The following is a 26,230-nucleotide window of genomic DNA, read 5'->3' on the forward strand; positions in this document are numbered from 1 at the left end:
ACCTTGTGATTTGCATTTCCCTGATGATTAATGATGCTGAGCATCTTTTCATGTGTCTGCTGGGCATCTGTATGTGTTCTTACACCCTGATAGAGTCCCATTAGCTGAGTAAGGCTGGAATACACGCATAAATTTTGTCTGAATTGTTTTAACTTTGAGCTTTGAATAAAACCGTGGCCACATGTGTGAGGCATATGTTTCTTTTCAGTGTGTGTTTTCACATGCCTCGTGAGGCTTGCAAACTGGGTATAAGCTTTGCCACACTCATTGCATTTGTAAGGTTTTTCTCCAGTGTGGATGGTTTTATGTTGCGTAAGATATGAATGTCTTGTAAGGGCTTTTCCACACTCATCACATTTGTAAAGTTTCTCTCCAGTATGAGTTCTCTCGTGACCCCAAAGCTGTGACCGTTCAATAAAAGCCTTATCACATTTATTACATTTAAAAGGTTTTTCTCCTGTATGAATTCTCTGGTGTGCCATAAGGTTTGAACGCTGGGTAAAATGCTTGCCACACTCATTACATGTGTGTGGTTTCTCTCCGGCATGCATCTTCTGATGTCTGCTAAGGTGTGAAAATTGGGTAAAAGCTTTGCCACATTCATTGCATTTGTAAGGTTTCTCTCCAGTGTGCATCCTCTGATGATTCACAAGATGTGAATTTCGACTAAAGACCTTGCCACAGACATCACATTTACATGCTTTCTCTTCTGCATGCACTCTCTGATGTGCTGTAAGGTGGGACTGGTGGTTAAAGGCTTTGCCACAGTCACTACATCTGTAAGGTTTCTGTCCAGAGTGAATTCTCTTGTGATTTGTGAGGTTTGATTTTTTGCTAAAGGCCTTCCCACAGTCATTACAGTTGTAAGATTTTTCTTGAATGTGTGTTCTCCTGTGTTGGGCAGATAACACAGTGGTTTCCACAGCAGGAGGAATTTGATGAAGTTGGGAAACTGAGGACCTGTTGCCAACTGACTTCTCAACTTGAGTGCCTCCACACATTTTCTCCTCAGTTGTAAATCTCTGCAGTTCAGCCACCTGTGCCTGCAGTCTTGCTCCAGTTCTATTGTCCAAACACTTTATATTGTTTCCAGTGATGATTATGTTATCTTTCATTATTAACAAATTTCTTATGAATGGCTTGTCATGCGTGAAATATTCATATGTATTACTTCTTACAGAAACATTCTGAGGAAAATTAATTAAGGATTTATTATCCTGATCTTCCCTCTGACTGAGATTTTTGTTGTGGGTCAAAAGCACTTCTTTGTCATTTCTTGCATCACATCCCCACTCACTCTCACTCTCCTGCATATTTTGACAGACTTCCTTGAGGTCAAAATCCTTGATGCCATAAGTTTCATTTTTCTCTAATGTCATCAGGTGGCATAATTCTCCTTTATTGATGTCCTCTTTGGGGGATGATAATTCCTTGATTGCAAATGTGGCAGAATAGCTTCCTATTACATAGAGTTGGAAAATATCTCATGTTGAATTAGACACTTACACAAAAAATAATACAGTGATCATAGAAGTTCTTCAATCATGGTCTTCAAACACTATGATAGTTTTTTTTAGTTTTCTTTTTATACTTTTTCCAGCATTAATGTTTTCTCTTATCTCAGATAATAAAATTTCAAGTACATACAATGTACAATGTACACTTTTTTGCCATATAACTTGGATAATTAAATGATACTCCATAAGTAGAAAGTCTATCTACGTACTGGCTTACAGAATTGGAGGCATGGAATTGTAATTTAGATTTGAGACTGTCTTCCCTAATCCCTAATCTTTATAATACTGTTTAATCACATGTGAACATGATGCAAGAAAAAATATTTTTACAAATCTATACATCACAATAATTGATACATGTTCATAAATCATGATAAATCTAGCAAGTAAGTTAATAAATAACCACAATTATACAAAATAATAGTCTCTGGAATTCTAAAAGACTCTTGAGTAAGCACAAAAAATTTTTTTTTTCATTCCACAAGGAACACACAATAGGAAAAGTAAAAAGTATCTTGAGAAGCACTGACTTTCGAAATATGAGGCTCAGATCAACACACATATGTATAAAGTTTAAGAATTAAGGAAAACTGTCTGAAATCTCAACTATGGGATTTCATGGAGTATCAATAATATGGCAAAAATATACATATATAGTGTACAATAAATGTTTTGGAAATTTGTTACCTAAGGTCAGAGAGAACATTCGTATGGGAAAAAATTACAAACAGAGACGTTTTCCTCACCCAGGGAGAGCAGGTTCCTGTAGGTCTCCAGCATCACGTCCCTGTACAAGGCCCTCTGAGTAGGATCCAGGCATTCCCACTCTTCCTGAGTGAATTCTACGGCCACATCCTTGAATGTAAACAGTCCCTGAAAGGAAACATTTCACCAAGTGAACAGGGAGAGAGTTCTGAAAATCAGTCTTACAGAATCAGACGTGTAAGGACTGGCTTGGCTGGAATGAATGTTCTGAGTGATCCATGTAAGATAATTCTGAGCAAGTTACAATCCTCCAATTTTTTTTAAACTGAGGTGAAATTCATATTAACAAAGTTAGCCACTTTTAAAGTACCATTCAGTGACATTTACTACATTTACTACATTTACAATGTTGAACATCACCTCTTCCTCATTCAAAAATATTTCAATCATCTCCAAAGGAAATCTTTTACCCATTCAGCAGTTGTTTCTTTCTTCCCCATTTGCTATCAGTCCCTGGACACCACTAATGCTTTATGTCAATAAATGTGCCTCTTTGGGATATTTGCATATAAGCAGAATAGTATAAAATGTAACCTTTTGTCTGATTTCTCTCGTGAATATACACATACATTTTAGGATTATTTGTTCTACTTTTGTGAAAAATGTCATGGGTAATTTGATACAGATCACATTAAATGTGTAGATGTATTTGAGGAGTTTGGCCATTTAAACCATATTCATTCTTCCAATCCAGGAGAAAATTAAGATTTGTTAATTTTTTAACAAAAAGAGTGTTTAAGCCTATATGACTATCAGCCTAAAGAAAGTAGATATAGGAAGAGGTTAACATACTTGAAAAACACGGTAACCATAAACCAAAAACTAGTTCACAAAAACCAAAAGGAACAGAACACAAGCATAATATAAAAGGAAACCATCAAACTGCAAAAGGAGAAACAGAGAAAAAAACAAAGAAGAAATACAGAATCAACTGGAAAACAAGGTTTAAATTGGCAGTATATACCTATCTATTAATAATTACCTTTAATGTCTTGAATGTTCCAATAAAAGACACAGAGTGACAGACTGGATTGAAAAACTTGAGTGTACCATATGCTGCCTACAAGAGACCCACTTTAGATGTGAAAAGGAATGCAGTATTGATACATACTATAACATGACTGAACCAAAAAAATTACTTTTCTTAGGTCTGCCTCCCAAAACGATAGAAATAAAAGTGAAAATAAACAGATGGGACCAATCAAACTTATGAGGTTTTGTATAACAAAAGGAACCATCAACAAACAAAAAAGACAACCTACAAACCAGGAGAAAATACCTGCAAATGATGCAACCAACAAGTGCTTAATTTCCAAAATAAACAGATATCTCACACAATTCAAAAACAAACAAAACACAACCCAATCGAAAACTAGGCAGAAGATCTAAACAGACATTTCGTGAAAGAAGACATACAGATGGGCAAAAGGCACCTGAAAAGACGCTCAACATCATTAATTATCAGAGAAATACAAACCAAAACTAAAATGAGGTACCTCACTTCACACTGATCAGAATGGTCATTGTTAAAATGTCTACAAATGACAAATGCTGGAGAGGGTGTGGAGAAAAGGCAACCCTCCTACACTGTTGGTAGGAATGTAAGCTGACAAAGCCATTATGGAAAACAGTATGGAGGTTCTTCAAAAAATTAAAAATAGAGTTGCCATACGATCCAGCAATCCCACCCCCTGGAAATATATCTGGACAAAACTATAATTCAAAAAGATACATGCACCCCTATGTTCATAGCAGCACTATTCACAACAGCCAAGACATGGAAACAACCTAAATGTCCACTGACAGACGAATGGCTAAACAAGACATCATGCATACATACAATGGAATACTATGCAGCCATAAAAAGAATGAAGCCATTTCATTTGCAAGAACATGGATGCAACTAGAGATTATCATACTAAGTAACTCAGAGAAAGACAAGTACCATATGATATCATATATAACACAAATGAACCTATTTATCAAACTGATACAAATTCACCAACAAAGAACAGACTTGTGGTTGCCAAGGGGGAGGTGGGATGAGGAGAATGGACTGAAAGTTTGGAATTAGCAGATGCGAACCATTCTATATAGAATGGATAAATAACAAGGTCATACTGTATAGCATGAGAACTATCATCAATATCTTATAATAAACCATAATGGAAAAGAATATAAAAAATGTGTGTGTGTATATATATATAATATATATAAATGAATCACTATAATGTACACCACCAGACATTGACAAATCATTGTGAATCAACTACACTTCAATTTTTTTTTTTTTTAAAGAGACTACTCTTCTAAAAAAAAAAAGATACTCTTTTTCTGTGAATGTTTCTGGCATTCTTTCAAAAAGAGGAATAGACTGGGACTTCCCTGGGAGTCCAATGGAATCCACCTTCCAATGCAGGGGACCCAAGTCTGATCCCTGGTAAGGGAAGTAAAATCCCACGTGTTGTGGGACAACTAAGATCACTCACTCTGGAGCCTGAGCACAAAAACTAGAGAGAAGCCCATGTGCCACCTCTAAGACCCAACACAGCCAAATAATTAATTAATTAAAAAATAAGAAATAGACAATAGATGGATGGGTTTACTTGTGGACTCAGTCTATCACTTTGATCTATATTACCCTTCTCATGCTGAAAACACAGGTTTGTTTACCCCTGGTTTGCAGTATGGGTTGATGCTGCCCTCCAACTCTGTTCTTTTTCACATTTATTTTGGTTATCTGGGGTCCACACCTATTCAAAATGAATTTTAGGACCAGGGTCACATTTGTACAAGATTGACTGCTGGGATTCTGACAGGGATTGTTCTGAATCCTTGTATCACTCTGGCGAGTACTGCCATCTTAACTACTCTTAAGTCTTCCAATCAGCAATCACAGAATATCTTGATATTTATTTTTCTTTCAACTCTTTCATCAATACTTGTAGTTTTCATTGTACAAATCTTCCAATCCCTTAAATTAATTCTTACTCCTTCTGATGGTCTTGTGAATGCAATTGTTTTACTCACTTTCAATTTGTTTATTGCTAGTGTACAGAAATATTTTAGACCCAGAAACACACGGATTCACTTCTTTAACTTTTAAAATCTCAAAAGGCATGTTTCCCCATCAGTCTTTCATTCTACGCCTCCTTGGATATTTACCCACATTAGTATTGCATTGGCCAAAAAGTTCATTTGAGTTTTTCTAATCTGAACAAAATTTTTGGCCAACCGATACATTACTTACATATATAGCCTCTTTGGTTTACATGGAGCTGAAGGGCACACAGAAGGGTTCTCTGCCCCACCTCACTGACACCAGAGCCTACTCCCACCTCCAGTCCACGTGAGAACAAAACCTTTCACAGGAGGATCACCTAAAGGACCCTCTTCCCAAGTTCCGGGTCACTGGGTCACAGTGAGGAAGAATCTACAGGGAGATGAGAGGAGACTCAGGGAAGGCCCTGTGTGTGATTACATATTTTAGGCAGGAAACTTCATGGACAGATAAGTTTAACAAGTCCAAATCGTGTCATTTTAGGAAAAAGTTAACAGATCAACAAAGAATATGATTTTTACCTGGGAAAGCTCCATTCCTTCTTTCCTCCTCTGTTTGTTAGATTCTTCAGGTAAGATTATTCTGTATGAGGAAAATACGTTGTTTAATTCTTAAAATCAACATACCCCCTGCTCTGCCACAAAGATACCAGGAGGAGAACCTTAATGTGGGGAAAGATGGTCCTTTGCTGCCAACTGTAACAGGAAGGATCCAGGGATAATAAATTTCTACAGGAAGACCAATTAGTAAGCTTTTCACCCACTTCAGGAAGCCCTTTCCTGTCACCGAAACCCACACTCTGCTGCAATTGCATCACCCTTCATCCATTTAGCACTCAGCCCAAGAAACCTTCATCCTCAAAGTTCTCTCTTCCAGGTGGCCAGCATCCAATGACTGGTTGATGCAGGATATGGAAGTTACCCTTTATGTTAACTGGAAGCAACTCTGGAGGGTCAGTTCAGTTCTAGAGCTCCCTGTGAGCTATAATGAACAACTGAGATTTTTGTCCTGAGGGTGATGGGAAACCATAAAAGAATTTAATGCCAAGGATGACACAACCAAATTTATGATTTACCCCTGATTCAGAGATAGAGAAAGACAGGCTGAGAAAAATATATGCCTCTATCTCTGGGCCTATGCCTCTGTTTCTTTCTTAAGTGTTTTTTGTAACTGCTGCAGAACTGGAACACATTTGAAGTTTTAACTATACAGGCAAAGTGGTCTACTCTGTGTTACAGGTGAGTACACTAAGGCTCAGAACAGGAGTAGTTTTACAAAGTTACCCTGAAAAAGTGTGAGTTGAGTAAGCAGTACTGGGTTGAAGTGGCAGTCTGGACAGACTTAAGTAGAAAGGGTATGTCCTAATTCCAGACTAACTTTCATGTTCCTGAGCAAGAGAAACTTCTTTTTCACGGGTTTAATTAATTTCAAACATTTAATTCTTCTTTTCCAAAAAACATTATAATAAAAAAATACAAAATGACAAATAGTTATTACTCCAGAAACACAAGAAAGGTCACCCACAGAGATATGCTCTGAACAATTTCTTCATCATGAACTGTGCTCTATTGGAACTAAGTTTCACATCAATCTGAGAAAGGTTCGAACCTGGGACGCCCCCCTACAGCACTGCTCTGTACCTGAACAAATGCGTCCTGAGCAAAATAACTGCATACATGCACAGCTGGGGCAAATTATGAACAGTAAGATTACACCCCCCCAAAAAAAAAGTGACAAATAGGTTCAAGAGATTAGATCTGATAAACAGAGTGCCTGAAGAACTATGGATGGAGGTTCATGACACTGTGCAGGAAGCAGTGATCAAGATCATCCCTAAGAAAAAGAAATGCAAAAATGAAAAATGGTTGTCTGAGGAGGTCTTACAAATAGCTGAGAAAAGAAGAGAAGCAAAAGGCAAAGGAGGAAAGGAAAGACATACCCATTTGAATGCAAAGTTTCAAAGAATAGAAAAGAAAGCTTTCCTCAGTGATCGATGCAAAGAAATAGAGGAAAACAATAGAATTGGAAAGACTAGAGATCTCTTCAAGAAAATTAGAGATACCAATGGAACTTTTCATGCAAAGATGGGCACAATAAAGGGCAGAAATGGTATGGACCTAACAGAAGCAGAAGATATTAAGAAGAGGTGGCAAGAATACACATAAGAACTGTACAAAAAAATATCTTCATTACCCAGATAACCACCATGGTGTGATCACTCACCTGGAGCCAGACATCCTGGAATGCAAAGTGAAATGGGCCTTAGAAAGCATCACTGCGAACAAAGCTAGTGGAGGTGAAGGAATTCCAGGTGAGCTATTTCAAATCCTAAAAGATGACGCTGTGAAAGTGCTTCACTCAATATGCCAGCAAATTTGGAAAACTCAGCAGTGGCCACAGGTCTGCAAAAAATCAGTTTTCATCCCAATCCCAAAGAAATGCAGCGCCAAAGAATGTTCAAACTACTCCAAAACTGCATTCATCTCACATGCTAGCAAAATGATGCGCAAAATTCTTCAAGCTGGGCTTTACAGTAAATGAACTGAGAACTTTCAGATGTTCAAGCTGCATTGTGAAAAGGCAGAGAAATGAGAGATCAAATTGCCAACATCCGCTGGATCATAGAAAAAGCAAGAGAATTCCAGAAAAACATCTGCTTTATTGACTACACCAAAGCCTTTGACTGTGTGGATCACAACAAACTGTGGAAAATTCTTAAAGAGATGGGAATACCAGACCACCTGACCTGCCTCCTGAGAAATCTGTATGCAGGTCAAGAAGCAACAGTTAGAACTAGACATGGAAAAACAGACTGGTTCCAAATCAGGAAAGGAGTACGTCAAGGCTGTATATTGTCACCCTGCTTATTTAACTTATATGCAGAGTACATCATGCGAAATGCTGGGCTGAATGAAACACAAGCTGGAATCAAGATTGCCAGGAGAAACATCAATAACCTCAGATACACAGATGATAACCACCCTTATGGCAGAAAGCGAAGAAGAACTAAAGAGCCTCTTGATAAAAGTTAAAGAGAAGAGTGAAAAAGCTGGCTTAAACTCAACGTTCAAAAAACTAAGATCATGGCATCTGGTCCCATCACTTCATGGCAAATAGATGGGCAAACAGTGGAAACAGTGAAGGGGGCTGCAAAATCACTGCAGATAGTGACTGCAGTCATGAAATTAAAAGACACTTGTTCCTTAGAAGAAAAGCTCTGACCAACCTAGATAGAACTTTATAAAGCAGAGACACTACTTTGCCAACAAAGGTCTGTCTAATCAAAGCTATGGTTTTTCCAGTAGTCATGTATAGATGTGAGAGTTGGACTATAAAGAAAGCTGAGTGCCAAAGAATTGATGCTTTTGAACTGTGGTGCTGGAGAAGACTCTTGAGAGTCCCTTGGACTGCAAGGAGATCCAACCAGTCAATCCTAAAGGAAATCAACCCTGAATATTCACTGGAAGGACTGATGCTAAAGCTGAAACTCCAATACTTTGGCCACCTAATGCAAAGAACTGACTCATTGGAAAAGACCTTGATGCTGGGAAAGATTAAGGGCAGGAGGAGAAGGGGACGACAGAGAATGAGATGGTTGGATGGCATCACTTGATGGACATGGGTTGGGCAAGCTCCCGGAGTTGGTGATGGACAGGGAAGCCTGGCATGCTGCAGTCCTTGGGCTGCAAAGAGTCAACTGAGCGTCTGACTGAAGACACAAACAGGCCAAAACCCAACTGCCCCTTCTGAGGTGCGGAGAACAAAAGCAGGATACTGCACAGGATCCGTGCACACAGCATCACCAAGCGGGTGGGCAGACCATCTAAGCCACACCTCCAGTCAGACCTATTTATCCGCCCCCACTCCCACCCCATTTAAGGAACCAGTCCCGCCTCCCATCAGGGAACAAGCAAGGGCAAATGTTTCTTATTCTTGTTCACTTGTCTCTCAGGACAAATCCCAGTAAAGCTTTGCCTGAATTCCTCACCCGTCCTGTTCCTATTGAGTAAAGCCCAAGAACTCAGATCTGTAACAAATCCAGCCCATCCTTTAACATCTGCATAGAGGGAACTTGAGGGGACAATCTATTTATTTGGATACTTCAGTTCAGAGGTCACTAATTGAGCTGATCAGTTAAGGCAGGAAAGAAGCTATTGAATATTAAACTGGTTAAACTAGGTTTTGAGTGTTAAAAGGTGATCAACATCGCTTCCACATGCACAGTAAACCAGACATCAAGCAGTGAGTGAAGTCGCTCAGTCGTGTCCGACTCTTTGCGACCCCGTGGACTGTAGCCCACCAGGCTTCTCCGTCCATGGGATTCTCCAGGCAAGAATACTGGAGTGGGTTGCCAGTTCCTTCTCCAGGGGATCTTCCTGACCCAGGGATCGAACCCAGGTCTCCCACATTGCAGGCAGACGCTTTAACCTCTGAGCCACCAGGGAAGCCAGACATCAAGTAGAGCTGATGTCTATTCAGAATAGTTTCAATACAGAATACAGCAGAAAGCATATAAACCTGGTAACCTGAACAATAAAATTTACAGTAAAAATAATTTGGATATTTAAAACATATCCAATGGTTCCTGAGATTAAAGCTAAAACAAGTGTGAGGATACACCAAATTTAGAAAAGACTGACACGAGCCATAAAACAAAGGGGGTGATCGCAACAGTACTGGCAATAATGGCCATTTTCAAAAGAACTCTGAGGTAACACAGATTCTTCCCCCATTTCTTAGAAGGGGAGAGAACGACCTGGAACTAAGTCTCTGTCCTCTGGAAGGCCTGGGATTGCAAATGGAGTCATCATCTGAAGCAAAAATTTGAAAATGCAGATGCGTCAAACACCTGCTTTTGCAACTATCACTCTCCTCTGCATAATTTAAACATGTCAACAAACTTTAAACAAATATAGCTGATAGAGACACTACTTAGTACTTCATAACTTAATATTCCACATTTAATCAACGCAATTCAGCTGGGTTTGGGTTTTCCGCTTTCGCCACCAGCGTGCTTTGTTCTCTCTGTGTCTCCCCGGGTCCTTCTGCTTCTCTCCTTGTGTCCTTTTCTGTGTTTCCTCCTCTGATTATAGGCATCATTTTGTTTCCCTCCCTCTCTATTCGTCCTCCCACATACCGTTAGGCCTCACTCTGCTGCAATCTCTGTTCAATCCCTGTAATTTTTTTCTCCCCAAACGTTCTGATGCTTCGCTAACTGCATATACTTCTGCTTCAACATTCCCTCTCTGCTCTTCTAGGAGGGAAGTCAACGGCGATCCACCTCCAGAGTGAGGACTTGCTATAACGGAATAGGGCGGGGGGGGGGGGTGGGGTGGGGGTGGGGTGGAGGAAGGAGCCGGGAGTCCCCCAAAAGGTTGAGAGATTAATCAAAGCAGGAAAATAGGGCTGCAGGCGTTTAGCGTCTATATGGACCGACCTCAGAAAGCTTGGGCCGGTACCTGAGTCGGAGCGATTTTAACCGGAACCCGGCCCGGACTCCTGGGACCGAAACGAGCCTTCTGGCGACCCCGCCATAGGCGGTAGCGGCGGTCTCAGAGCGAGAGCGACAACCGGGTTCAGAGGTTTAAGTTACCGAGAGACACCCGAAACCCAGCTGTGGAGGAGGGAGCCTGAATTCCGCAGAACGCAGTAACGAACTAAACAACCAAGTCACTCACCCGAGCGCGTCAGTCTTTCCGCGGGATCCGCTTCCGCGTCCTGAGAGAATTGCGCGTGCGCACCGTTGAGCAGGGGGACAGGACCGCCGAGGGGCGACCGTCTCTGACGTCCGGGTGGAAGGAGGCTGTGTCCCTGGATGGGCGGAGCCTCCAGACGCCTAGTCTCGTCCTGGGAGATTCTTGTCTCTTCCTCCTCTCCGAATGGGCTTTCCGTTTCTACTTTGGATCCTTTGAACGTGTCCGGTGTCCTTTGGAGCCAGGCTCGGTGCGGAATTAGAGAGCCGGGCCACTTCTATTGGAAGTGGCCGGTTGACAACGGTTTATGTGAAAACTGCGAGCGGATGGACACAGTTCCTCTGAGCGCCTGGCCGAGCGCTAGGACGTTGGGGGCGGGGCTTGGCACTGTGGGCGGAGCTTGGATTCTGGCCCTTCTGAAACCCCCAGGCTTTACTTAAGCGACAGCATGAGTTTTAGAGCGGGTGATGGAAACTGGTAACAACTGGAAATGCAAAATTGTGCCTGTGTGGAATGTGCAATTTTATACTCACTTCCCTTCAGAGCGTTACTTTTTCTTTTGTTCCCCATTCACTTGGAGCCATCAAAAATAAGAATTTGAGGGGAGGAGGGGGGACAGTTCCTGGTGAGCTATAGGTTAGGATTCCAGGTTTTCAATGCCTTCCGGGAACAGATCCCACAAGCCGGGCAGCACGACAAAAAAAAAAAAGAGGAAAATTTTCCACCCCAAGCATGTCTTTGGCTGAGGGACTCCTTTGGAGGCTGTGAGCAAGTAACTGGCTACAGTCAGGTGCTTGAGAACCAAGCCTTAGTAAATATTTCAACCATATTTTAATTGTCTTTTAAAGAATACACAAACTACTGCACAATTGCACTCATCTCACACACTAGCAAAGTAATGTTCAAAATTCTCCAAGCCAGGCTTCAACAGTATGTGAACCATGAACTTCCAGATGTTCAAGCTGGATTTAGAAAAGGCAGAGGAACCAGAGATCAAATTGCCAACATCTGTTGGATCATTGAAAAAGCAAAAGAATTCCAGAAAACATCTACTTCTGCTTTATTGACTATGCCAAAACCTTTGACTGTGTGGATCACAACAAACTGGAAAATTCTTCAAGAGATGGGAATACCAGACCACCTGACCTGCCTCCTGAGAAATCTGTATGCAGGTCAAGAAGCAACAGTTAGAATTGGACATGGAACAACAGACTGGTTTCAAATTGGGAAAGGAGTACGTCAAGGCTGTATTCAGTTCAGTTCAGTTCAGTTCAATTCAGTCGCTCAGTCATGTCCAACTCTTTGCAACCCCATGAACCACAGCACACCAGGCCTCCCTGTCCATCACCAACTCCCAGAGTCTTACCCAAACCCATGTCCATTGAGTCGGTGATGCCATCCAACCATCTCATCCTCTGTCGTCCCCTTCTCCTCATGCTCTTAATCTTTCCCAACGTCAGGGTCTTCTAAATGAGTCAGCTCTTCACATCAGGTGGCCAAAGTATTGGAGTTTCAGCTTCAGCATCAGTCCTTCCAATGAACACCCAGGACTGATCTCCTTTAGGATGGACTGATTGGATCTCCTTGCAGTCCAAGGGACTCTCAAGAGTCTTCTCCAACACCACAGTTCAAAAGCATCAATTCTTTGGCGCTTAGCTTTTTTCATAGTCTAAATCTCACATCCATACATAACTACTGGAAAAACCATAGCCTTGACTAGACAGACCTGTGTTGACAAAGTAATGTCTCTGCTTTTTAATATGCTATCTAGGTTGGTCATAACTGACCTCCCCAAGGAGTAAGCGTCTTTTAATTTCATGGCTGCAATCACCATCTGCAGTGATTTTGGAGCCCCCCAAAATAAAGTCAGCCACTGTTTCCCCATCTATTTCCCATGAAGTGATGGGACCAGATGCCATGATCTTAGTTTTTTGAATATTGAGTTTTAAGCCAACTTTTTCACTCTTCTCTTTAACTTTTATCAAGAGGCTCATTAGCTCTTCACTTTCTGCCATATGACCAACCTAGACAGCATATTAAAAAGCAGAGACACTACTTTGCCAATAAAGGTCCATCTAGTCAAAGCTATGGTTTTTCCAGTAGTCATGTATGGATATGAGAATTGGACTATAAAGAAAGCTGAGCACCGAAGAACTGATGCTTTTAAACTGTGGTGTTGGAGAAGACTCTTGAGAGTTCCTTGGACTGCAAGGAGATCCACCAGTCAATTCTAAAGAAAATAAGTCCTGAACATTCATTGGAAGGACTGATGCTGAAGCTGAAACTCCAGTACTTTGGCCACCTGATTCAAGGAACTGACTCATTGGAAAAGATCCTGATGCTGGGAAAGATTGAAGGCAGGGTGAGATGGTTGGATGGCATCACTGACTCTATGGACATAAGTTTGAGTAAGCTCCTGGAGTTGGTGATGGACAGGGAGGCTTGGTGTGCTGCAGTCCATGGGATACCAAAGAGTCAGACACGACTGAGTGAACTAAATTATCTTTTACCCTTTGACCTCTAACTGGCTGTGTGTGTGCACGCTCAGTCATGTCTCTTTGTGACCTCATTGACTGTAGCCTGCCACACTCCTCTATCCATGGGATTTCCCAGGCAAGTGTACTGGTATGCACTGCCATTTCCTTCTCCAGGGGATCTTCCCAACCCAGGGATCCAACACCTGTCTCCTGCATTGGCAGGCGGATTCTTTACCACTGAGCTACCTGGGAAGCCCTTATCTGGCTATTGAAGTGAAAGTGTTAGTTGCTCAATCTCATCTACTCTTTGAGACCCCATGGACGGTAGTAACCCTCCAGGCTCCTTTGTCCATGTAATTCTTCAGACCAAGAATACTGGAGTGGCTTGCCATTCCCTTCTCCAGAGGATCTTCCCAACCCAGGAATTGAACCTGTGTCTCCTGCACTGCAGGTAGATTCTTTACCATCTAAGCCAGGTGTGACAAATAAGACTATTTCTTGTCATACCAACCATATGAAGGGAAATCTTTGGTGAGAGAGTACAAAACATGTATATGCAAAATGCCTCAACACCCTAATGTGAAGGCTGGGTTGAGCCCCACTCAGAGGAGACAAGCCCAGCACACCTCCCACTTTTCTTTTCTAGCTTCACTGACGTATAGCTGATAATTAGCAATGATGTATATATGAGGCATACAATGTGATTATCTGACAGATGTATACACTTTGTACTAATTATCACAAAGTAATTTACACTTCCATCAATTCACAATTACCAGTGTGTGTCTGTGTTGTGAGAACATTTAAGTTTTACTTTCTCAGCAAATCCCAAATATACAGTAACAGTATTAACTACAGTCAGCATACTGTACCTTACATGTACATGCTGTACTTACTCATTCAACAACTGAACTCTTTGTAACCTCTGGCCAATCTCTCTCCAACTGCCTCACCACCCAAGTTCTCAAAAAACCTTTATATTCTGCAGCTCTCTGATTTTGACATCTCAACCTTCCATATATGTGTGTCTTTTTCAACCACAGTTATGTCAGAAATAGTGACAGTGTTACAGCCACTCAGGAAGCAAATTCACTTAGGACAGCAGGGATAGTGGAGTGCAGTTTATTACCGAGGCAGAGTTTCCTCCTTAGCCAAGGACCCCAACCAATTTTTGGGACAACTTTTTATACCCAAAGTGTCCGTGCCCAAGCCTACATGCCCAAATTCTCTAAAGTCCACTCTGGACAATATTAGTAAGAGATACAATCAGGTTACAGCCATAAATTTACATTCTAAAGCTATCTGGACATACAATTTATTCTACATCAGTTAACATTATTAAGATTACATAGTGGATATTGCATTCCTTCTGGCTCTGAGAAGTCTAGGTACATGGTCTGCCTGGTCTGGTTTTTATCCACCCGGGAGGCCTGCTCGGCTGTTGGTATTTTATCTCTATGGCCTCCCGTGTATGCAGTCCAAAGTTCACTGAGAGTGTAAGATGGAGTTCCTTTTCTTTTAAAAATGGAGTCAGTCCAGTCAGGGCAACCTGCTCCTTTCCTTCTTCAACAGCAATGCCAGAATGTTATAATAATAATTTATGGCTGACATAAATCTCTATATACATTCGTCAGCAGACATTCTGGTTGTTTCTACATCTGGGTTGTTGAAAACAATGCAATAATGCTCACTGGAGTGCAAGTATTTCTCTCACTAGAATGACTGTTTCCTTTGGGTATCTAGTCTCGGATGGGTTTCATAGACTGTGGGTCTGTTCTTTATTTAAATTTATAGAGTAGACTCCATATCATTTTGCTAAGAGCTGAATCAATTACATTCCCACCAATAGAGCCTGGTGGCGATTCTAGGGAAGTCTAAATTGAATGCACCAAGATTTATTCCAAGTTACAAAAAGAGTTAAATGCAAAAAAACAGAGAGCAAAGTGAATCCACTAGGGGAAAGAAAACCACTTTTAATGTCCCTTCAAAGAGGCACCATGCAGTGACAGTCATTTCTTGCCCCACCTCTCTTCCCTGTCCGGTGTCTCAAGAACGAAAGGAAAGGGAGTGACCCACAGCTAGGGAGAGGCCTCTCCAGGGGGCCGAGAAGGCGAGGCTGCGGTGGGGGGAAACCACCTCCCGGAAGGACTTTACATGGGGGTGGGGGGTAGGGGACGGAGAGAGTAAAGGGAAAGAGCGAAGGGGGTTTTAAAAGTGAAGGAAAAGAGGCAAAGGCGGTGTCTACGTGGACCAAAGGCAGAAAAGCCAAGGGCTCCGGAACCCACCTCACAGCATTTTTAAACCCAAAGGACAACACGACACCTTTGACAGAAACCTCTGGATATACTCGGGGTGTTTTAGGTCCCTCGATATTCTCAAGCCGAGGGTAGCGTAAGGTGGACAAAAGAAGTTCAAATTTACAGTAGAAAGGAGAAACACGCCCCCCGGCAATTCTAACTCCACGCCGAATTCGCCACTTTAGATTCTTGAAGAAACTACGCAGGCGCGAAGTTAGAGCGCGCTTCCGGGGGCGCGGCCGGGGCGGAGCGCTATGGGGGATGGGCGGGGCGAGTGAGCTCTCCTGTGCTCAAAGTTCGCAGGGATGAGGTGTATGGGTTGGGGAGGAGATGAGTGACTTCCGGGCGCTTTGAAACTGCTGATTTTATGTTGCTATCTATACCGGTTTTGTGGTAAAAGCTGAGAGATGTGTGGGGCCCTGACGGCGGAAACGATCTTTCCTCCTAACAAGTTGAAAACGGTTTCAATAAAAAGCTGTGTTTTTTGTTTTTTTTTTAACAGCTGTTTGCCCCGTGCCCCTGCAGTGTGTGCGCTACGGCATTTCAGTCGTGTCGGACTCTCTGCGACCCCATGGACTGTAGCCCTCCAAGGCTCCTCTGTCCATGGGATTCTCCAGGCAAGAATACTGGAGTGAGTTGCCATGCCCTTCTCCCGGGTTCCTCCTGAGGCTCAAGCAATTAAGAGGTTGAAACGTGGGTTTCCAAGCATTTGCTGCGTGACAGTGGTTGGATCGGGAACATTATACTTGCAGTTAGAATCAATTTAAACAGTTTGAGGAAACAAGATTTGGGCTTCTCTAGTATAAACTAGAATGAGAAATACAAAATTCTCCCTAGGCATTTCGTACGGACATCCTGCAGAACAGCTCTTGAGTTTCTATTCCCCGGTTAGCCAGCAGACAAAACTCAACACTCTGCTCAGTTCCAGAGACTCAGGGCCAAAACCTGGGGTCTGAGACTGGAGAACTACGGCATATTATAGTGTCCCTAGTTAACAATACATTTTGTTGTTGTTATAATTGCGTTGTTCTTTCTTTGGGCTAGAGTATCTTATCTTTTAAAACCAACTTGCTCCCACCCAGTTTTATTGAGATATACTTTACATCTCTGCATAAGTGTAAGTTGTTCAGCATAATGTGCTAACTTACATATATTGAAAAAATTACCACAACTTTAGTATCCACCATCTCATACATACATTTCTTTTTATGAGAACTGCATTATTCATTAAAATGCCTACTCTATTCTACTTTTTAAAAATTTTGGCTGCATCCTGCGATTTATGGGATGTTAGCTCCCCAACAAGGGACCCGTATCCCTTGCACGAGAAGGAAGATTTTTAACTTATATTTTAATTGAAGGATAATTGCTTTACAGAATTTTGTTGTTTTCTGCCAAATATCAACATGAATCAGCCACAGGTGTACATGTCCCCGCCCTTTTGAATCTCCCTCCCATCTCTCCCCTCTAGGTTGATACAGAGCCTGTTTGAGTTCCCTGAGACACAACAAATTCCCATTGTTTATCTTACAGTTCTTGTACAGAACTGTACAAAAAAGATCTTCACGACCCAGATAATCACGATGGTGTGATCACTCACCTAGAGCCAGACGTCCTGGAATGTGAAGTCAGGTGGGCTTTAGAAAGCATCACTATGAACAAAGCTAGTGAAGGTGATGGAATTCCAGTTGAGCTATTTCAAATCCTGAAAGATGATGCTGTGAAAGTGCTGCAATCAATATGCCAGCAAATTTGGAAAACTCAGCAGTGGCCACAGGACTGGAAAAGGTCCGTTTTCATTCCAATCCCCAAGAAAGACAATGCCAAAGAATGCTCAAACTACCGCACAATTGCACTCATTTCACACACTAGTAAAGTAATGCTCAAAATTCTCCAAGCCAAGCTTCAGGAATACATAAACTGTGAACTTCCAGATGTTCAAGCTGGTTTTAGAAAAAGCAGAGGAACCAGGGATCAAATTGCCAACATCTGCTGGATTATCGAAAAAGCAAGAGAGTTTCAGAAAAACATCTATTTCTGCTTTATTGACTATGCCAAAGCCTTTAACTGTGTGGATCACAATAACTGTGGAAAATTCTGAAGGAGATGGGAATACCAGACCACCTGACCTGCCTCTTGAGAAACCTGTATGCAGGTCAGGAAGCAACAGTTAGAACTGGACATGGAACAACAGACTGGCTCCAAATAGGAAAAGGAGTACATCAAGGCTGTATACTGTCACCCTGCTTATTTAACTTATATGCAGAGTACATCATGAGAAACACTGGGCTGGAAGAAGCACAAGCTGAAATCAAGATTGCTGGGAGAAATATCAATAACCTCAGATATGCAGATGACACCACCCTTATGGCAGAAAGTGAAGAGGAACTAAAAAGCCTCTTGATGAAAGTGAAAGAGGAGAGTGAAAAAGTTGGCTTAAAGCTCAACATTCAGAAAACTAAGATCATGGCACCTGGTCCCATCACTTCATGGGAAATAGATGGGGAAACAGTGGAAACAGTGGCTGACTTTATTTTGGGGGGCTCCAAAATCACTGCAGATGGTGATTGCAGCCATGAAATGAAAAGACGCTTATTCCTTGGAAGGAAAGTTATGACCAACCTAGAGAGCATATTAATAAGCAGAGACATTACTTTGTCAACAAAGATCTAGTCAAGACTATAGTTTTTCCAGTGGTCATGTATGGATGTGAGAGTTGGACTGTGAAGAAAGCTGAACGCAAAAAAAATTGATGCTTTTGAACTGTGGTGTTGGAGAAGACTCTTGAGAGTCCCTTGGACTGCAAAGAGATCCAATCACTCCATCCTAAAGGAGATCAGTTCTGGGTGTTCATTGGAAGGACTGATGCTGAAGCTGAAACTCCAATACTTTGGCCACCTGATGTGAAGAGCTGACTCACTGGAAAAGACCCTGATGCTGGGAGAGATTGGGGGCAGGAGGAGAAGGGGATGACAGAGGATGAGATGGCTGGATGGCATCACCGACTCGATGGACATGAATTTGAGTAAGCTCCTGAGTTGGTGACAGACAGGGAGGCCTGGCGTGCTGCGATTCATGCAGTTGCAAAGAGTCAGACACAACTGAGGACTGAACTGAACTGAATGTAAGTTTCCATGTTACTCTCTCCATCTCACCCTCTCCTCACCTCTCCCTGTGTACATAAGTTTGTTCTCTACATATGTTTCCCCACTGTTGCCTTGCAAATAAATTCACCAGTACCATCTTTCTAGATCCCATATATATGCGTTCAGTTCAGTCGCTCAGTCGTGTCCGACTCCTTGCAACCCCATGAACTGCAGCACACCAGGCCTCCCTGTCCATCACCAACTCCCGGAGTCCACCCAAACTCATGTCCATCGAGTTGGTGATGCCATCCAGCCATCTCATCCTCTGTCGTCCCCTTCTCCTCTGTTTCCCTTTGAAGTGATGGGACCAGATGCCATGATCTTAGTTTTCTGAATGTTGAGCTTTAAGCCAACTTTTTCACTCTCCTCTTTCACTTTCATCAAGAGACTCTTCAGTTCTTCACTTTCTGCCATAAGGGTGGTATCATCTGCATATCTGAGGTTATTGATATTTCTCCCAGCAATCTTGATTCCAGGTTGTGCTTCTTCCAGCCCAGAGTTTCTCATGAGGTACTCTGCATATAAGTTAAATAAGCAGGGTGACAATTTACAGCCTTGATGTACTCCTTTCCCAATTTGGAAACAGTCTGTTGATCTATGTCCAATTCTAACTGTTGGTTCCTGACCTGCATACAGATTTCTCAAGAGGCAGGCCAAGTGGTCTGGTATTCCCATCTCTCAGAATTTTCCACAGTATTGTGATCCACACAGTCAAAGGCTTTGGCATAGTCAATAAAGCAGAAATAATGTCTTTCTGAAACTCTCTTGCTTTTTCGATAATCCAGGGGATGTTGGCAATTTGATCTCTGGTTCCTCTGCCTTTTCTAAAACCAGCTTGAACATCTGGAAGTTCACAGTTCACATATTCCTGAAGCCTGGCTTGGAGAATTTTTGAGCATTATATTACTAGCATGTGAGATGAGTGCAATTGTGTGGTAGTTTGAGCATATATGCATTAGTATATGCTGTTTATCTTTCTCTTTCTGACTTACTTCACTCTGTATAATAGGCTCTAGATTCATCCACCTCATTAGAACTGACTCAAATTGCATTCCTTTTCATGCCTGGAATTCTCTGGTGGCTTAGATGGTAAAGAGCCTGCCTGCAAGGTGGGAGACCAGAGTTTGATCCCTGGCTCAGGAAGACCCCCTGGAGAAGAAAATGACAACCCACTCCAGTATTCTTGCCTGGAAAACTCCATGGACAGAGGAGCCTGGTGGGCTACAGTCCATAGAGTTGCAGTCAGACACGACTGAGTGACTTCAGTTTCTTTATGGTCGATTAACTTTCCAATTTGTGTATGTACAACTTCTTTATCCATTCATCTGTCAATGGACGTCTAAGTTGCTTCCATGTTCTAGCTATTGTAAATAGCGCTGCAATGAATATTGGGGTACATCTTTTTCAATTTTGGTTTCCTCAGCGTATATGCCTAGCAGTGGGATTGCTGGGTCATATGGTGGTGGAAGGCAGATTCTTAACCACTGGGCCACCAGGAAGTCCCTCTTTCTCTTTTTGTTCTCTCTACTGGTGTTCCTGCTCTATTTCAGGACCTCACAAGGGTCCTAGTTACTCTACTCGTTTCCCCTCTTACTGCACTTTCCCCTAAACCTTTCACTGCCTTAAATCTATTTTTGCCTTTCTTTCCCATCTCTGCTCCCTCTCTGCTTTTGGGGGTATACCTCACCTATCCATGTTTTGCTACTTCCACCTCATTCTCTGGCACCCTCAGGTGGCTATGCATCAAATTTCCTGCTTTCTTTCTTCCTCTGCTCCTCCAATTGCTAGTTTTCTCTCCTGGGGCTCCAACGCTCTGAATGCCAAGTTTCCAACTCCTTAATCCTCAACACTGTTGCTCTGCCTCCTATCACTGACTCAGGATTCCTCTCCCTACATTGCTCTCCTGCCCCTGCAGATCCTGTTTTTATTACTCCTTTTATAAAACTGACTTTCAAGGCTCAATTTCTTTTATGTTACTCTCTCTTTGCAAGATCCCCAGCCATCATCATCTGTATTCTCATTGGTTCCCCTCATCCTTTTCAGCTGTTTTTCTGTGTCCTTCTGTCTCTGATTCTCCTACACCATCTTGCCTACCTATTTCCAGGGATGCGACTGAGTAACATGCCTGCCTACATGAACATTCTCCAATTGAGTTGAGTTGGACACAGAAAAACAATGACTGTAACATGACTGGCCTGGGGCACCTCCACAAGGGGATGAAAGGAAGGGCTGACCATGAGGGGAGGCCCGAAAGGAAGGACTGCTCTGAGGATACGCAAGGAAGAAGGGCTGGGAAAGAGGGGGGGGGGGGGGCCTCAAGTAAGGGGCAGGCTCTCCAGAATCCCAGGACCAGGGAGAGAATGTGGCATCTCCTGCTACCCTCCAAGGGTGGATAGGGCAAGGCTGGGGGATTGTCCCCAAAAGTTCTCCAATGCTGAATAGAAATGCAGTGACAGAGTTTTGGAGGAGTAGAAAGAAGTAGCTTTATTACTTTACCAGGTAAAGGGGGACACAACAGGCCAGTGTGTCAAGAACTGTGGCCCTGCTTCCTGGGAAGTTGGAACAGGTCTTAAGGTTTTCAGGGTGTATTTTGGGGGGTTGGGGGGGTGGGATGGGAAATGAGGCTGAAAAAAAGAACGAGGGCTGGTGTGGTCTTGCATTCTTCTCCCCCTCCTGGGTGAATCGAGATCATCACAGCTGGCATCGGGTGATTCAAGAACAGGTTCTAGTGGTCTCTGAGGTCATCGTCCCATGACATTCTTTCTGGAATGAAGAATGCTCCGAGAGGAAAGTAATATTTTCTTGGAAGGATAAACGCCAAGTGTAGCTAGAGGGCAATCATTTTCAGAGTGCAAATAAGAAAGAGAGGGAGAACAAACATCTGTAGGTTAAGTGGATGGAGAGAAAAAGGACTGAATAAGGGCTAACATAATGGGGTGCCATGTTCAGTTTCTGCTACAGCAGGGGCAGAGGTAGTACACAGTTTGAAGAAGCAAAATGTTTGAAAGGCAGCATCTACATGGAAGAAAAGCCAAGGGCAGGGACCAGCCTCAGAATGAATTTAAATCCAAAGGAAAACAAGTCTTCTTTTCTCTGTAACATGCTCTGCCTTTGTATGTCAGTACATCACTGGGAAATGGCAGAATGGCTTCCAGGCATTTGGCAATGGAGATTGTCTCCTTCTTACAAATTCAACATTATGACTTATCCAAAGACTTAAAAGAGTGGAACTTTGACTAAAGACATTGCCACACTCACTCACCAGGTTTCTCTCTAGTATGAATTCAGTTGATGCTTTGCAAGGGCTGCCAACTCATGAAAGATTTTGCATAACTCAATACATTTGTAAAGTTTTTCTCCAGTATGAATTATCTGATAAACTGCAAGGTTTCCCTTGTGATTAAAGACCTTGCCACACTCACTGCATTTGGAAGGCTTTTCTGCAATATGAAGTTGTTGGTAGTTTCAAAGGGTTGTCTTCTCAAGAACTTGCCACACCCATGTTACATTTGTAAGGCTTCTAACTATTATGAATTCTTAGGTGACTCACAAGGTTTGTTTTGAAAAAAGATACTTATTACCTTTGTAAGGTTTCTCTCTAGTATGCATTTCCTGATCAAGTCCAAAGGCTTAATGAAAGACTCTGCCACATACATGATATTTATATGGTTCTGCCTCCTGCATGGATTATCTAATGTCTGCTGATACCTGAGAAGAATGAAAGGTTTTCCCACAGACACTACATTTTTAAGGGTTCTCTCCAGTATGAATGCTCCCATGAATTACAAGGTCTGGATTTCAGTTAAACAGCTTAGCATACATACCACATTTCTGTAATTTCTCTCCTGTGTGGATTATTTGATGTCGACTGAGGGTTGAACTCTGACTAAAGGTTTTACCACAGTCATTACATCTGTAAGGTTTCTCTCCAGTATGAATTCTATGATGAAGTGAAAGCTTTCTTTTTTGACTAAAGACCTTGTCACACTGATTGCATTTGTAAGGTTTCTCTCCAGTATGAATTCTTTGATGAATGACAAGGTCAGAATTTTGGCTAAAGACCTTGCCACATACATCACATTGATGTAATTTCTTGCCTGTATGGATTATCCTATGTCGACTGAGGATTGAGCTCTGATTAAAGGCTTTACCACACTCATTACATTTGTAAGGTTTCTCTCCAGTGTGAATTCTTTGATGAACTGAAAGCTTTCCTTTTGTACTAAAGAACTTGCCACACTCATTACATTTGTAAGGTTTCTCTCCAGTATGAATTCTTTGATGAATGACAAGATCTGAATTTCGGCTAAAGACCTTGCCACATACATCACATATATGTAATTTCTCTCCTATATGGATTCTCTGATGACTCCCGAAATTTGAGCCCTGATGAAGCTTTTTGCCACATTCACAAAATTTGTAAGGTCTTACCCTGTGTGGGATCTGGTTTTGTATCAGTATTGAAGGATACATAAAGTCACTCCCATATATATTATAAATATTGGTTTGGAGAGTAGGAGAAACTATTTGAAGAGGTGAAAATGAGGGGCTACCGTTGACATACTCATCAGCTTGATTAAATGCAATTTTCTGTTGACGTTTAAACATATGGAGTTCATCTTAAAGACTTAACACAAGTCTATTTCCAGTATGGTTGTTTCCTGCATCCCTTCTAGCATGTTGACTTCTATTATCAATGACATCTCGGTTAAGCTATGTACGGATATTTTTGTAATTTCTTTCATCATCTCTCCACTGAAACCCGAAGTCATTCATGTTCTCCTGAATTTCTGGGAGGTTAAAATGTTTGATTTCCGGGATTTCATTTCTTCCCCAAATCACTGTTTGGCATACTCCTCCTCTATCAGTGTGTGATTTTAGTTGTAATTTCCAGATATGTATATGAGAAATATCTACAAGATATAAAAAGCCATAGATATCCTATTCATTAAACTGCATGAATATAAGTTTCAGGTTGAATATATTAAATAAAATAATACTTCAAACACAGTTATGAAACTTCTCAACTATGTTAAATTTTTGAGGAACAATAAATAAGATTCTCCACTACACTTCTGGTACATTATGAAATGGCCAGGCCAGACCATCTGAAAAAAGGGCATGTTTAAATTCCTGAGGCTACATCATGAAGCTTTTCATGCCTGAGTCAACACGGCTTTGAGCTCAGTTAAGCAAGGTAGGGGATTACAAAAGGCAAACAAGGGTAAATACAGATACCTTCCCAACTTTTAGAGGGAAGTTATCCTCACCCACAGAGAGCAGGTTCCTGAAGGTCTCTGACATCACATCCACGTATAAGGCCCTCTGAGCAGGGTCCAGGCATTTCCACTCTTCTGGAGAGAATTGGATGGTCACATCATTCAATGTCAACTGTCACTTAAAGTTAAAAAAAAAAAAATTCCACCAAGGCCATGAGGAGAGTTCTTATTTCCATACAAAATGAATAGAGGTAAAAGATCAATTAAGTCGAAGAATGTATTCTGACAGAGCCATGGAAAGGCATTTAGAACATACTTGTATGTCTAATTTTAATTTCCTGTGCTTTGGCATTGAGATTATGATAGCTTCCAAACAGAAGTAGATTTTCTCATTTTTGTGGGCAATACATGAAATATATACAAATAATAAATCAACACCAAGTTGTCTCTGTGGAAGGGCTAGATTATTAGACACACTGAGAATGATCAAACTTGGATATAGAGGAATGTGAGTGATGTTTTCAGAGATGACAAAGTCCACAGTAGTTTTAAAGAAAGCTCAAAACCTCCAATCATGAGGACGATGAGAGCAGCAAAGACAAACAACATTTGAATACTTCCTATATACTATGTGTTACTCTAAACGTTTAACATTTTTAACTTGTTAGCAACATCACAGCTCATTAAAGAAAGAATTTTTTACCATCTTACAGAGGAGAAAACTATGTCAGAGGAGAAGGAAATGGCAACCCACTCCAGTATTCTTGCCTAGAGAACCCCATGGACAAAAGGGCCTGGGGGTCTATGATCCATGGGGTCACAACTTAGTGACTACACCACAACAACCATAACAACAAACACACAATCAGGCAGATTATGATTCAGGGAAATACCTTTTCATGAAAATGTGGCATAAAATGGAGAATGAAGAGACCTAGCAATGTGGAATGTAGAGTTTTGTAAGAGATTAAAATGTGAGTATAGAATAATAGCTGTTAATATTCAAACAATAAAGTCCATGGCTAAAGGAGAAAAAAAAAAAAAAAGAAAACTATGTCAGAGACACTGAAAAACTCAACTCAGGTCAAGAACCTAATGAATCATATAGTAAGCACCTGAACTACCGTGTTTGGGTTCTAGAACTGAAGCTGAAAAATCAAAAGTAATGAGCAATAAAGTTCATTGACAGATGATTCCCTGAGAAAATCTGAAAGAAATTCAAGCTGAATAACAAGCATCAGCCTAAGAGGTCATTTTACATGTGTGCACACATGCACACATACACCAAATGTTAGTAATCTTATTATTTAAACTGTGAACATATATAGGAAACTGTGTATAGGAAAAAAAAACAATCAAGGCCAGAGAACATATTAAAAATACACTATCAACTGTAAAATGATATAACAGTTTTAAAATTATGATATCTTTTTTTTTTTTTAAATCATGATGAAAAGTGAAAGTCACTCAGTCATGTCCTACTCTTTGTGACCCCATGGACTGTAGCCTGCCAGGCTCCTCTGTCCATGAAATTCTCCAGGTCAGAATACTGGAGTGGGTAGCTGTTCCCTTCTCCAAGGGATCTTCCCAACCCAGGGATCAAACCCAGGTCTCCCACATTGCAGGTGGATTCTTTACCATCTGAGGCACCAGGGAAGCCCCAAATCATGACATCCTTTATCTAAACCATGGACATGCACATCCATACACCTATGCATACACGTCAACACTAAAATAACTGAGTAGTCTGACAGTTTTTCAGTCTATTTTTTCAGTAGTTCTTATTCACATGCATTCTAAGATCCTTCAGACAATGAAAATGTACAAATTGTACTCAATTGAATTTCCCAAAAAGATTCTGCACTAGGATACTAAAAGAAACTAGTACAGACATAACACTGATTCAGAATTTAAAAAGTTATTACTGTTATAGATTATTTGAACAGATAACAGATATAATCACAATAATAAACTTAAAAGATTCTTGAAGCACTAAAAGACAGAAATAATACTGAAAATATATATTGTTATTAAAAAAGAACATTTTACCAAATA

At 41.4% G+C, this 26,230-nt stretch overlaps 2 protein-coding genes across 2 annotated transcripts in view; both read right to left on the minus strand.

Moving 5' to 3' along the window:
- LOC110148900 (zinc finger protein 665-like) overlaps window positions 1-11,410 on the minus strand; it is a 103,949-nt gene extending 92,539 nt beyond the window's left edge. The window contains exons 1-4 of the mRNA XM_070463078.1: window positions 11,022-11,410; window positions 5,865-5,925; window positions 2,264-2,390; window positions 224-1,459 (exon numbers count right to left, since the gene is read on the minus strand). Coding sequence (XP_070319179.1) covers window positions 224-1,459; window positions 2,264-2,390; window positions 5,865-5,879 — 1,378 coding nt within the window. The 5' untranslated portion in view covers window positions 5,880-5,925; window positions 11,022-11,410. The remainder of the gene's footprint in view (window positions 1-223; window positions 1,460-2,263; window positions 2,391-5,864; window positions 5,926-11,021) is intronic.
- Window positions 11,411-21,388: 9,978 nt separating this feature from the next.
- On the minus strand, window positions 21,389-26,230 carry ZNF525 (zinc finger protein 525). Its single transcript, XM_070463088.1, has 2 exons — window positions 24,227-26,230; window positions 21,389-23,869 (listed from the first exon to the last, which is right to left on the minus strand). The coding sequence occupies exon 2, from the start codon at window positions 23,562-23,564 to the stop codon at window positions 22,755-22,757; it is 810 nt and encodes a 269-aa protein (XP_070319189.1). The 5' UTR covers window positions 23,565-23,869; window positions 24,227-26,230; the 3' UTR covers window positions 21,389-22,754.

The sequence above is a fragment of the Odocoileus virginianus genome, unplaced genomic scaffold (genome assembly GCF_023699985.2).
Source record: "Odocoileus virginianus isolate 20LAN1187 ecotype Illinois unplaced genomic scaffold, Ovbor_1.2 Unplaced_Scaffold_24, whole genome shotgun sequence".
Lineage (NCBI taxonomy): Eukaryota > Metazoa > Chordata > Mammalia > Artiodactyla > Cervidae > Odocoileus > Odocoileus virginianus.